Source organism: Leucopleurus acutus, assembly GCF_964270905.1.
Source record: "Leucopleurus acutus genome assembly, chromosome: 1".
NCBI classification, from domain to species: Eukaryota; Metazoa; Chordata; class Mammalia; order Artiodactyla; family Delphinidae; genus Leucopleurus; species Leucopleurus acutus.
Genome location: NC_139142.1, coordinates 171700295 through 171714276, shown reverse-complemented (window position 1 = coordinate 171714276; position 13982 = coordinate 171700295). Strand labels below are relative to the sequence as shown.

At 60.1% G+C, this 13982-nt stretch overlaps 1 protein-coding gene across 1 annotated transcript in view; it reads left to right on the top strand.

Annotated features, from left to right (window-relative positions):
* The first annotated feature begins 879 nt into the window (after positions 1–879).
* Positions 880–13982, top strand: part of KLF13 (KLF transcription factor 13) — a 45607-nt gene continuing 32504 nt past the window's right edge. Inside the window, exon 1 of the mRNA XM_082853026.1 lies at positions 880–1843. Coding sequence (XP_082709152.1) covers positions 1249–1843 — 595 coding nt within the window. The 5' untranslated portion in view covers positions 880–1248. The remainder of the gene's footprint in view (positions 1844–13982) is intronic.

The window sequence follows — 13982 nt, the reverse complement described above, 5'->3', positions numbered from 1 at the left end:
GACCCGGGCTCAAGGGCAGCGCGGCGCGGCTCGATCCCCGGCCGCCGGACGGTCGGGGAGCTCCGGGTCCCTCCGGCGGGAGTGGCCGCTCCCCACCCGAGACCCCGCTCCTGGCCGGGCAGGGCCGAGCGCCGGACTCAGCAGGGGAGGAGCGTGCAGAGGGCGAGCGATCTTTCTCGCGGCGAGGCCGCCCAAGAACCCGGCTTCGGCGGGGTGCGGCGAGGTTGTTCCGCGCCGGCTGGAGCGGACACGCCTCCTCGCCGGGCACCTCACTCCGGAGAGGAAAGGGAGAAGCGGAGGCGAGCCCCGCAAGGCGAGCTCTCCGCCGCGCCCAGCACAGGCGGGGCTAGAGGGACAAAGGGGCGCCCTTCAGAGCGCTCGTCTCCGCGCCGGGGTTCAAGGCTGTCACGGTACAAAAGCTCCGACAGGAAAATACCCCGCGGGGTCCCCGCCGCAGAAAGGAGGGGGCGCGGCCCCGCCCCAGCCCGCCGCCCTCGGACGTCGTGCGTCAGCGTGCCCGGCTCCGGGCTCCAATTTCCGCCCCTCCTCCCGCCGGCCAAGGGGGCACGCCCATCGGCACGCGCACGCCCCGAGGCCGGGTGGGCGCCTCTCTCTGTACGGATTGGCCCTGCCGCGAACCTGAGGGCCAATGGCGTCCGCCCTTGTCCTCGGCCACGCCTCCTCCCCAGGCGTGGGCGCGTGACCGCTCCATCCCGCCGATGCGCGCTCCGGGATCCCCGCCCCCTCCGCGTGCGCAGCTCTCCGCTGCCGCCGCCGCCGCCTGTAACCTGCGCCGCCAGGATGTGGCTGGGGGCTGACGTCGGGTCCAGATGTGGCCCCGGCCCCGCCCACCCCCGGGGCCGGGCCGCCCACACCGAGCCGCGGCGCGCGCGGCGGCTGTCCCGCCTGCCACAATGCGCGGCGAGGCTGCGGCCGCGACTTGGCGCGGTCGTCCCTAACGTCGCCACTCGGCATCCTTAGGGCAGGCCTCCCCTGACGCCCCGCGGGGACCCCACTCGCCCGCGCCCCCCATGCGCTCACTCTTCGGTGCCCAGCCAGGCGGGCGCCTCGCAGACGCGGAGCCGCGCGGGTGACGGCAGAGGCGGCTGCGCGCCCAGCCCAGCCCGCGGAGAGGGCGCGCCGCGCCCCCGCCCCCCGCCAGCTCTCCGGAGGCCGTGGGTGCGGATGCGCCGCTGACGACTCGCAGCGACCAGCAGTGCCGCCCGCCCGCCGGCCGGAGCCCGCAGCATGGCAGCCGCCGCCTATGTGGACCACTTCGCCGCCGAGTGCCTCGTGTCCATGTCGAGCCGCGCGGTTGTGCACGGGCCGCGGGAGGGGCCGCAACCCGGACCCGAGGGCGCGGCCGCTGTCGCCGCCACGCTGCCCCGCGTCGAAGAGCGCCGCGACGGCAAGGACAGCGCCTCGCTCTTCGTAGTGGCGCGGATCCTGGCGGACCTTAACCAACAAGCGCCAGCGCCCGCCCCCGCGGAGCGCAGAGAGGGCGCCGCGGCCCGGAAGGCGAGGACCCCCTGCCGCCTGCCGCCCGCGCCACCACCCGCCTCCGAGCCCACCTCCCCCGGCGCCGGTGGCGCGGCGGCCGCGCCCCTCAGCCCGGCGTGGAGCGAGCCCGAGCCCGAGCCCGAGCCCGAGGCGGGGCTGGAGCCGGAGCGAGAGCCGGGGCCCGCGGGGAGCGGCGAGCCCGGCCTCAGACAAAGGGGCCGGCGGGGTCGAAGTCGCGCCGACCTCGAGTCCCCGCAGAGAAAGCACAAGTGCCACTACGCGGGCTGCGAGAAAGTTTACGGGAAATCCTCGCACCTCAAGGCGCACCTGAGAACTCACACAGGTCAGTGGGGCGGCCCGGGGCCAGTGCGAGTTGCCCGGCCACGCCCCCGGAGCCGCCGGCGGGTAGCGAGGGGAGGTCGGGCCGGGAACGGTAGGGGCCTCGCCCCTGTCCGAGCCGCTTGGGGCTGCGGGCGACACCCCGCGCACCGCGCGAGGCGGGTCCCGGCGCTGGGAGCCGGCGCCCGCCCGGCGACCGCGCCCCCGCCGGGCACGCCCCCTCCCCGGGCGCGCTCGGGCGGGGCCGCGGGGGCGATCGTCGTCATCAGGGCCGGGGCCGGGGGCGGGGACCCCGCCCAGGCCGGGGGGCGCAAGGGCAGGTGCCGGCTAGCTGGGTGGGGGCCGCGGTTGCCGCCCGGGGAGGTGGGCGGCCCGGGAGCCGCGGGGGAGGGGTGTCCTCGCCCGGCCCCTCCCCCGCCGGCCGGGCGCGCGCTCGGGTGGGGAGGGGCCGGCCCGGGCGCGCGGCGGGCGGAGTTCACGCGGGGACAGGGCTGCCTCCAGCCACTCGGCACATTCTTCGCTCTTCTCTTCCTGTAATTTTTCCAGCGCTCTAAGGTTTAATTTGTCGAAACCAGAGCCAGCGGCGGCCGACGCGGGGGGCGGTCCCGGCTCCTCTCTCGCGGCTCTTTGTGGGAGCCCCGCCCATCCGGCCGGCGGGGGCGCGCCGGACCCGAGGGGCTCCTGGGGCCCGCTGCGCTTTCTCTCGAAAGGAGCGCCCTGCCTCCTGCCCGTGGGTCTGCGCCGCCCTCCTCCCCGCCGTGCTCTCACCTGCCGGGGCCGGATGCGGGCAGGCAGCACCTGCACGGGGGCGGGCGGCCGGAGCCGGCAGCCTGGGATCCGCGGACCGCCGCCCGCCCCCGACCCCAGGGCAGCATTTCCCTTCGCGCGAGTCCGGGACTTTGTCGTTGATTCCTCTGTGGTGGTTTTTTGTTTTTTAAACACAAAAGTGGAAACAACCTTTTAATGGGTAAACAACCTTTCTTTCCCAGTTTGGTTTAAAGAATCGTGTATTTCATCTGAGCTTACGCGAACTCTTCTGGACACTTAGGTCTTCCACCTTTGGGACAGTTTTTAAGCCTTTATACTATTAACTTCGTGATCAAAGGTTTCATCTTCTCATTTGTAAAATAACTCACAAACTGATTACATGACTGATTTAAAAACCGCAGTAGTCTTCAAGAACCTAGAGCTGAAAGGCTGTTTCTCCCGGTACATTTGGAACTGAGTCGGCCCAAGGTCTGCGGGTGTCAGGTACCGTGGATCTCACGACCTCTTCCCCCCCGAGGCTGTCCCCGCATTTCTGGTCCCACGCTGTGGCCGCTCAAACCACGTGGCAGGTGGTGGGGTCGCGGGTGAAGGCGGGCCGTTTCTAGGCTGTCTGAGTCAGAGTTCGGGCTGTGTGGACTCATGAGGGGGGTGGGGACGTTACTGCAAGAGTGGGTGTGGTCGTGGGGGAGGGGCGAAGCGAGGTTTGGAGCCTGGTGGACCCCGAGTACCCGGGGGGGGCCGGGGTTTGGGGTGCGGCTGGGGTTGAGTACCTCGTTGAGGCGAGGCCAGTACTGGGTAGGGAACTTGATTGGAAAACCTTTCTGCAGCCTCTTTTACTGTGGCCTTCCACCCGGCAGCACCCGGTAGCCAGCTTCGCGAATTGCGGAGGGACTGGCCCGGGGCGGGGCTCGCCCGGGCCTCCGCCGGGGGATGCCTTCCGGGTTGCCTCAGCCCCCCTGGTCCAAGGTCCATGTGCCCTGCGCAGCACAGGGCAGGATGGCTAGATGCTTGAGTCAGGGGCGCTGGGAACCCGCGCCTTCACAGTGGGGTGGAAGCCAGCCTCTCTGGGGTGCCTGTAAGCCCAAGGCAGCCAGAAGAGGATGGATCCGTACTTTGCCTGCAAAGTGCTGTGTCTGTTCTTAGAGCAGGAAGCCGGCCCCAACCTCCAGGTGTGCAGAAACTCTGGAGCTCCACCTCCAGAGCAGTTGTAGACCTCCAAGTCAGGAGTGCACAGGGTTCCCTTGGGGCCTTCGGAAATGCAGATTTCCAGGTACCAGATGTTGACTGCAGTTTAAGGGGTCCCCCAGGTGAATCTGCTTATGAACCAAGAATCTACCTCTGGTTCAGGGCACTTCCAGGAAGCCCATTTCCAGGCTAAGCCCAGGTGTGCAGAGCATAAGTCACTGGTGTTCATAGAGGGGACAGAGGTAGCCCACAGAAGGGAGAGGAAAGGCAAGTTGGCTGCAGGGGGTGACCGAGAGGTGACCCTGGGAAGACCCGAGCAACAGCCCCTGGTTTGTGGGCTCCCAGAGTGTTCTGTGGTGGGAGGGGTGGTCTCTGCAGGCAGTGGCTCAGGTCGTGCCAGGCCTTTCATTAGGGACCCCCCTACTCCCATAGCGATTGTATGGTGGGGAGTGAATACCAAAATGCCCTGTAGCCAAGGAGGCAGTTGGCACCTTGCTCTGCCTAGCTTTGTGACCAGGGACTGGTTCCCAGGTCTCCCTGCAGCTTGGTGATGTCTCCCTTGACCACCTGGAAGGTTTGCGGGAAACGAGGATGTGTGTACGTGAAATTACTTTGAGAGTTCCTAGGGTCATGGTTTTTTTTTTTTTTTTTTGATGTGGACCATTTTTAAAGTCTTTATTGAATTTCCTACGGTATTGCTTCTGTTCTATGTTTTGTTTTTTTGGCTGCGGAGCATGTGGGATCTTAGCTCCCCAACCAGGAATTGAACCCTCACCCCCTGCATTGGAAGGTGAAGTCTTAATCTTTGGGCTGCTAGGGAAGTCCCCTAGGGGCATCTTTGACTCTGGGGGCACCTGGGCTTCCTGGCTCTGCTCTGATCTCCCACCCCCACCCCTAACCGACTGCACGCAAAGAGCTGCTGCTTGTCCTGGTTAGCTCTGTGGCCGTGTGGTCCCCCAATGGTCATCCTAGGAACTCATGACCCTCTGTCACATTTAGGTAACTGTTGATGTTATAGCAAGCTCATGATAAAACAAAACAGAGACACAAACGTCTTTGCAACTTGAGCCCCTTGTTATTTGCTTGTTCGTAGCTTCCCAGCCCAGACCTGGGAGGTTTGCTAAGACTCGCTTTGGGGACTGCCTAGACCAGGAACAGATTTTCTTGGAGGCTGAAGGGCTTTGATTTGACAATTCAAGGACTTAGAGAAGGGAAGCTCTGGACCCCTCTGAGGGCAGACTCCCCGCCCGCCCCCCGCAGCTGTCCAGGTCGCACATATTGGAGGAGGTTCCTGCCTGTTGTCCAGGATGGGGCGGCGGGCAGGGGGTGCTTGGTGAGCACCAAGCAGAGTGGCCGCAGTCTTTCTAGGCAGACATATCACAAATACATTCCTACCTATTTGTTCCCACAAAGGATTGTTTTCACAATGCCTCTGTGCCCTGTTTTCCCTCCAGCGCTAATGGCAAAAACCTCTCCTTGCACCCTGGGCTGGGCCCGTCTCAGCAGCTCTGGGGGCCTGGCCAGGAAGGTGAGCACTGTGCTGGACACAGCCCCTCCCTCCTGCAGCCCCAGAGAGATGTTCCCAGCCACCTGGCCCTGTGTGGGGTGGGGTGGAAAGTAGGGTGAGACTTCACTGTCTCAGCCATTTCCTGTGATAATTTGGGGCAGGATTTCTTTGAAATTTACCCTGACCCACTGAACGAGGGATTCGATCCCCAGTGAGATTACTGGGGCAAGGATTTAGGTCCCCTCCCCCAACCCAAACTCTGGCTTTAGAACATGGTTTCCAAGCACACTGCCCGCCCGGACCCCTGGCAGGTGCTCCCCTGGGCAGCTGCGTTGGAAAGGCAGCCTGTCAGAGTGGAGGGTGGCTGGCCAGGATCTCCTTCGCCCAGAGCAAACCAAGCTGGCAGAGGGCCAGCACTTTGTCTAGGACACGGCCAGGCCAGCAGCTCCCGCCCCTGCTCGCCCACAGTCGCAGGCTGCCAGTGGGCCTAGTTGTGAAACTCTTCAAACAGTGCAGAAGTGTGTAGACAGAATGTGCAACCTTCCCCTCCCCCAGCTAACCACTGTTGCCCTTTACTGGTGCATCCCTTTCCAGACCCTTCTAATGGATCTTTGTGTATACACGCAAGCACGTGCATCCATGGAGTAGGTGATTTAAAAACACACATGTAGGATCCACCAGACACATTCCACCGAGGCTTTTGTCCTGTGTATTTGCTCAGTGAGGCAGCTTCGTTCTTTTTCCTGGCTGCGTAGTACTCCAGGGTGCGGCTGTGTGGCTGTTTTGTCACTTACCCAGTCTCTTACCTGCTGGAAGCACAGCTGCGCTGCTCTTCTTGTTTGTGTGCTGTTAGAAGCCATGCAGCAGTAGACTCTGGTGCGTGTCCTGGTGTCCAGCTGGCATTCGTGTGGGATTGAGACCTGGTGGTGGTAGTGACGGGGGCATAGGCAGCGTTTAAATGTGTGGTAGAGCTACTCTGTTGACTTAAAGGACACATTATGTTTTGAAAGGAAACAGGCTGACAGATCTTGGTCTCCCCGGTGCTAAGTTTCCTGCTGTGTCTCTGGCTGACTTTTTTTTTTTTTTAAAACTTCTCCCAGTTCTCCTTTTGTACACGTGAAAGCATCATATTGAGAACATTTGAAACAAACTCAACAAAACCATTGTCACTCTTGCATCCCTCACGACCGGCTGTCCTGCCATCCTGACTCAGCTTACCCGGTGGCCCGCAGCTCCTGCCGCAGTCAGGTGTGCCCCTGGCGGCCTCCTGGCATGGCCTGCACTGGGCGGGTGTGGGAGGGCACCGATGTGATGCCATTTGCTCCCCCCTCCCCTGGCTGAAAGCGGATTTGAGGCCCTCCCTCCTGTGTGAGCATCTGATTAGGACCACGCTTCACTTAGCCAGAGGCCCTGTGTGTGTGGCTTCAAGCCTCTGGAACCAACAGGGTTGGGGGCTCTGCCCCTTCAGAGAAGGTGCTGCTGAGTCCACTCGTGGCGGCCCCCACGCTCTCAGGGCGTGCCTGCTCTGACAGGCTGAATCCTGAATCCCGGTGGTTGTTTGATTCCTAGACGTGGCATATCAAAAGGGCAAGGGTAAGATACGTTGCTGGTGCCTAAAAGCAAGGGAGGAAGCAAACCAAAGGGTTATCCACATGCACGCATGTGTGTTTAAATATATAACTTGAGAAACCCCACAAAACCCCACAGCACTGGAGCAGACCCAGGGCATCTGCAGAGGCTGCAAGGTCCTCCCTGCCGTGCCCGGGGCCTGCGCTCCGTGACACCTGACCTTCCCAACAGAGATCTGGAGCTGTCAGGGCACTGTTAAGGTGTGTCTGGTTTGTACCCTAAGAAGGCAGTAAAAATAGTTTTTAAAATAAAAACTTGTAGAATGACGCACTCAGTGCTCACGCTGTGTCGTGCACATCCACGCGGCTTGCCAGGGGCTGGGCCTTCCCTTTGCAGTACTTTCCAGTACACTGTTTCATCTTCACAAGGACCCTATGGAACAGGCACTGTAATTATTACTAGGTTTTAGATAAGGACACTCAGGCTCAGATGGGTTAAGAAATATGCTGGAGGTTGCACAGCAGATGAGGGTGGAGCCTCCCCGCTTCGGGGTGTGGGTGTGCCTGCGTGCCTGTCTCCACCGGGTTCCAGGGAACGGCAGATGAGCAGGGCCTCAGGGTGTTAGAAGCCCAAGTGCCCCTCGCACACCGTTTCCCCCACAAATTCTCATTATTTCTGAAACGTTAAGGGATTGTACGATGAACATTCAAATACTCTTCTCCTCGAGTCATTAGTTAATATTCTGTCACACTTTTTAAAAATCCTTTCTTCCCTCTTTCCCACCTTCCCTCTCTAAATATTATGTTTTCTCCCTCCCCTGCCTCTCATCTCTCTAAATATTACATGTTATCTAACATACAGTCCATATTGAGCTTCCCTAGTGACCCTCCCAGGTGGCCCATACAGGAGCCGGGATGCGGTTAATCACACATTGCGTTTGGTTGTCCTGATTCTTTAGTGTCCCTCAATCTGACACTAAGGGACACTAGTGTGCCCCCCCATCTTTTGGTCTTTGGTGCATTGGCATTTCAGGGATCCAAGCCAGTTGACGTATAGAACGATCCCACAATCTGCATTGGTCTCATTGTTTCCTCCTGATTAGATCCACTTTAAACAATCTTTGGTCAAAACTACAACGCAGGTGATGCTGGGCCCTCTGTGCACCACAGTGCTGGATCGCGGGTGAAGGGGTGTCTGCCAGGCTTCTCTGCTGTACAGGGCTGTTCTTTTTTGACAATAAGTGACACTCTGAGACCGTGGCTTTCCAGAGGGCCAGGGTAGGGTGCTGCTGGTCCTTCGCGGAGCCAGGTACCGTGCTGGGGTGCCGTCTGCTCACCTTTATTCAGCCCCTTCTGCCCAGTCCACCTGCCAGGCTTCTGTTCATCCTCCAATGTCCTTGACTGGACAGGTGCTGGGTTTTTCAGGTTTGTTGTTGGAAGTCTTTTTAAAGTAAAAGTGCAGCTCAGGAGAGTCTTAGGAGCTCCTTCCCCCAAACAAACCAGATCCCCTGATTTTACGTTGAATCAGATGTTTCCAGATGGTATTTGGAGCAGCTCAGGAGGTGTTCGTGGGCATGTTCTTCTCAGTCAGCCCACCCACACCTCGGCTCTGTGCCTGCTGGTGACCTGTCTCCCAGGCCTGGGCGGGCGGGGCCTGCAGCCGGTGACACACTTAATTTCCTGGTGGGTCTCAACATGCTTTCCAGAAAAAACCCAAATACGGATCTAAGTCCACACACCTGAGCCTGTTTTCCTTTCCTTTCACAGCCCCAAATGGGATTATTTTCTTGAGAAGTCAGTGTCCCGTTAAGATGGGAACAACCTTCTGAGTGTTCGCCTAGCCTGGCGGGTCAGAAGCAGCTGCTGCAGTGTGGCTGGGATGGGGCAGTGGGGACAGAGGCCCCCAGAGCCGAGCACTGGGCTCAGAAGGCCTTGGCCACTGCCCTGGGCCAATACAATGGAGGCTGGAACTCTAACTTTCTACCCTGCAGGCAGTGATTTGACACGAGGCACTTAACGTAGGACAGAAGGACTCCTCACCCAACCCCGAGTTCTGCCACACACACACACGCACGCACGCGCGCGCGGTACCCTGTGTGTTGTGGCTGACCTGAGCATCCAAGGCTGGAGCGTGTTTCTGTGGAACCTGTGACTCCCAGTTCCACGGTCAGTTTTACACGTCGGAGCCCACCCTCCCCCCCTCCAGCGTAGAGGCCCTGCAGTGAGGGGGCTGCGTCCCCTCGCTCCTCTGGTGGCTGGGCTCTGCCGTGTCCTCCACCTGCTCCCGGTCCCCTGCTGAGCCGGGTGGGCTGGGGCATCCCCGTTTGCCATGGGCCTCGTGTGTGTGGTGCGGGCGGCCTGGCCCAGAGCGGCATCTGTGCTGACATTGTTCTGAACGCACAGCACGGGGCACGCTCCAGGTTTTAACTGTGATGTGTGTGCGGGGGGTGGAGGTGGGGATCTGTTTATTGTTCTCCTTTTTTGAAGTTCATCACGCAAAAAACAGTTGCTAACCAGGAACTTGGCCACACTCTGTGGCCATTGGCCAGTCTGTCCCAAGGTGACCTGTTCGGAAAAGTGCTGAGACTTGATGCCTCAGTTTAAATGTCCCTGCGCTGCTGCCACAGGGGCGTGGCCTGCCTGCACAGATGGGCGACCCGTGGTCCCGGAGCACAGGGCCCAAGCCTGGCTCCTGGAGCCAGAGCCCAGGGCGCGTGGTGGGAGAGCTTTGCTAGTTGGCAGTCACTCACCAGAGAGCGCGTGGCTCTGCCTGTGTCAGGCTCCTGCCTCGGAAGGGGCTTCTGGCGCGGGCCTTTGTCCTGCAGACGTGGCCAGTGGGAAGGAAGCTCAGGTGCGGAAGAGGGTGAAGCGGTCTCAGGAGCTCAGGGGGCTTCCTGCCCCCACCCGGGGAGGGGCCCCAGCAGGGTGCTGGCTGGGCAGCCAGGCAGGGACCTGGGGCCAGGTATGGGGCTCCTCATGCCCTTGGGTTAAGTTGACGCAAGGTCATTCTCCTCCAGTGGGAGCAGTACAGGAATTTCCTCCTGTAAATTCCTTCTCTGAGCTTTTCACTTGTTTTTAACTCACTTTTGTTGTATAAATGCTCACTAAAAAAAAAAAAAAAAAAGGATAGAGAACTTGTTTGGGGGCCAGAGGAAGAAGCTAAAGTTAATGGCCGATCAAAACTAGAGGTTTTTGCAAGAAAGTGTTGGGAAAGAGAGGAACCAGAAAAGGCGCACACGAGCCTCAGCCCACTAGGAGGGGCGGGGCCGGGCCCCAGGGGCCCAGGCGTGTCCTTGGTGGGAGTGGTATTTTGCCTGGGCCTTTGGCTGGCTGAGTTGCTCAAAACCAAGTCCGAGATCAGGGAGAGGGTCTGGGAGGTGGGGGGTTGGCACCGTGGGTGCTCCCTTATCAGCAACAAACCTCACAGGTTTTCACTGGAGGAGGGACAGTGAGTGTGGATGAGTCACGTGGTTGCCGCTGATACCGTCACTGCGTGATGGGCAGTCCCACGTGCTTCCCTAACTTCTAACCATTGTCCTCCATCCCCAACCGGCCACTCTGGTTTGCCCACTGGCTGTGGGTGGTCCTCTCCCACTGGGCATGCTGAGTGAGCGTGGCAGGGCGGCGGGGCGCCATCCACAGGTCCCCTCCACCCATCACTGAGGTCTTACCCGAGTCCCACTCTGGAAGGATTTCCCCGTGTTTGTTCATCAGTTGCCATTTTTGTCACTGAGCACAGGCGTTGTGGTGTTAGGAGGCCCCCAGGGACTCCAGCTCCTGCAGCCCTGGGTGCCAGGGGTGGTTCCCCAGGTTTCCTTGTCTTTTCCAGAGTGCCCTCTGTGGGCGGCTTGCATGGCAAATCCTGTTTTCAAAAGTTGCCTTGGGAATTCCCTGGCAGTCCAGTGGTTAGGGCTCTGCACTTCCATTGCAGGGGGCCTGGGTTCGATCCCTGGTTGGGGAAGTAAGATCCCACATGCTGTGCGGCACAGCCAGAAAATTTTCAGAAATAAAGTTGCCTTGTTGCTTGGCCTAAGGCACTGGGGGTATTCCCCCGGGAGAGTCTGAGGGCCTTTGCAGGATGCCATCTTTTATGATGATGAAATATCTTTTAGCATTTTCTCCGAGCCCTCTTCGAGGTGGGGCCCCCCGAGCGTTCACAGCATAGGCCTCGTGATGTCGTATTGGCGATCAGGGTGGTTGCCCTAAGTTACTGTCAGGCCTCTGGGGTTTGCAGGAAATTCAGCCTTGGCTTCTTACAGGTGCTGATTTGAAGCTGTCCTTCCCTGATACTGGGCTGGGTGTTCCGTGCTAGCATCCTGCTTTGGACAGGTTGCGTCAGTCTTAAGTTCACTCACTTTAGCCTTTGGAAAACGTCACCCTTTCTCTCCCTTTCCCTGCTGTCTCCCTGACTTACGAACCAAGTGTTTTAACTCCTTCCCATATTCAGCTCCTCCCATCACGTGTTCAGCACTGCACGGGGCCTCGGGAGGCAGACACGTGTGTGCACGTGTGTGTGTGCGGGCATGCGTACCAAAGCTCAGGACAGTTGTTTCTGTGGAAGGAAGCCCATCGGGAGGCCTCTGGCCAGGTGGCTCCTGCTGCGGCAGGCAGGGGGCTTGTCATGCCGAGGCTTGCCCTGCAGGAGCCAGGAGGAAGGCGCAGTGTGTGTCCAGCTGAGGCTATAGGGGCAGCGCTGGCCTTAGGGTGGAGCGGGCATCCTGGAGTCGAGCTGGAGGTTGTGAATTCCCGGGCCTCAGTGGGGTACTTGTTCTGGGGCCATTCTGCCCTCGATCGGGGCCAGCAGCCTGGCATGGGGGTCTGGCTGTGGCTGGCTGGACGGACCTGAGCTGAGCTCTGTGGCTGCCCAGTGGAGGGTGCAGCCTGGTCCTCGCATTTCCTCCTCCCCTTCTCCCTCCACCCGCCTCCCTCCTCCTCTCCTCACACCTGGGGTCTAAGCACATTTTTAACCTGCCCTCAGGGGTTTCCAGTCCTCGGCACAGGGGAGGGTCCGTGTGCTGGGGAGCAGGGCCCAGGAGGCTGGGGAGGCCTGGAGACGCCTCTCCTTTGTTCTGTGGCCTGGCTCAGCCCCGGAGGAGACCGGAGACCGATGGGCAGAGGTCTGGGGTGGGGCTGTGGCTTCCTCCTCCGTCGTCTGGGCCCCTGGGGACACCCTGGCGGCCCTTCCTGTGGGGTGTTAGAGGCAGTGGCCTAGCTGTTCCTGGTAGGTCAGCATCCTCCTACACAGCAGAGGGAGAGGTAAACACTGGGTCCCCTTGGCAACCGGCTGAGCTGCGGCTCAAAGTACTTGTGGCAAGAGAAGCTCTCGTTGTCTCATGTTCCTAGGATGGGCTTCTATTTTGATTTTTTTTTTTTCTTTAATTAGCTGGAGTGACTAAGATACCAAGATGCCTGACCTGGTTCCTAGAATTTCTTAATAAACGTTTATATTCCCTTTACAGGAGGCATGTTTCTTGCAGTGATTCATGGGCATTTTCTTTTAAGCTGTGGAGAGGCCCTGGCGTGGCAGGGCGGGGGTGGCACAAAGGGCCCCCACTGCTGACAGCTGGCACGGTTGCAGGCCGGGGCGCTGGCAGGATCCCGGCCCGGGAGTGCTTGCGTAAACACTGCCCCGGGATCGTGTGGACTTGGAGGTTGAGGACGCTCCGTCGAGTTTTGGGGAGATGCCTCTCTCATCTCAGGGTGTCCAGAGCCCCATAACAAGCGTCCAGAAGTCTGTCTGAGCCCAAGCAACGCCCTCCCCACCACATGCCAGGTCCTCCTGGGAGGCCACGGTGTGAACTAGTTTATACCTTGGTACAAGGTGACACTTTGGTGTTTGATGTTAAGCTGTAACTGCTCTCGTCGGTGGCTGGGCTGGATGTCCCATCTCAGTGGGAGTGCCTGAGAGGGTCCGGGCCAGGACGGGAGCACCTCTCTGTGGGTGAGACTTGGCGGCAGGCCTTGCCCTTTACCTGGGGCTGCCTTGGGCTGCCCTGCTCCATCCACCTGTGAATTAGCTCCTGCAGAGGCGTCTGCCCCCACCGAGGAGGTGCCAGGTGAGTCTGCAAGAACGCTGACCTCACCGATTTTACCATGAGTGGAGCCGACCCAGGAGGCCGTCTGCAGAGGCACGGCAGGTTTGTGTCCAGGGGCCCGTCTTCACGGGGGGTGTGCAGGCCCCTTGGCTCCCTACCCTCGGCACAGACAGGGCTGCCCCCTGGGCCCCCACTCCGGCCTCCCTGTCGACCCCACGCGGGTAGCTGCGTGGGAAGCAGCTCCCTGCGGAGGGGTCTGTTGGGGTCACCGGGGCAGGGTGTCAGGGGTTCTGTCTGGTGCCTGGTGCCCTGTGCCCTCTGTAAGTCCTGACCGTCTGGACTGTGGACTTGGAGTCCCGTGCTGTTGCTGTGCCTTGTCCCGGGCTCATGGAAGCTTGACTCCACGTGTGCTGTGTCTTAGTAACCTTGGTCAGGAGCCTCTCGGTGTTTTGTTTTTATCAGAGAAAGGCCTTTTTGTCTGATTGTGCACAGTCATTTAAACAGAGGCAAAGTGCAGTATTGCTGAGGACGCCTGGCCTTGGAGGGAGAGCAGATGGAGCCTGGCTCCAGGTTCTCAGCTGTGAAGCAGGCTGGGCACGCTGACCTCTGTCCCCTGAGACTGTGTGTAAGGCACCCATTGGGAGGTGTGTGTTTGTGTGTGGTGTATGTGTAGTATGTGTTGTGTGCATGTGTGTATATGAGTGTGTGTGTGTTTAACCTGTGGGAGCAGAATTTCAGAATGGACAGACAGTTTTGCTGACTTCTCTTTTGGAAAGAAACAGATGATTCAGAACTACTTTTTTGAAGCAGGTGCCAGCTCATGTCTCAGGGCCTCCTGGAGCTGCCCTGTGGCTCTGCATGTGGGTGAGCTGTGTCCCAGCCTCAGCTCCCGCCTGTCAAGTGCCAGTCTATCCTGGGCCACAGAAAGGCAGTGCAGACAATGTGGCTCCCAAGGCCTGTTGCTATGGAAACCTGCTGCCCAGAGGCTGTGCTTAGGCTAGGGAGTGGTGCCCATGCAGGTGAGCCTCATTTGTTACCAGGCACCAGCCGCTTGGCCCTGGCCACACTCTTTAAAGACAG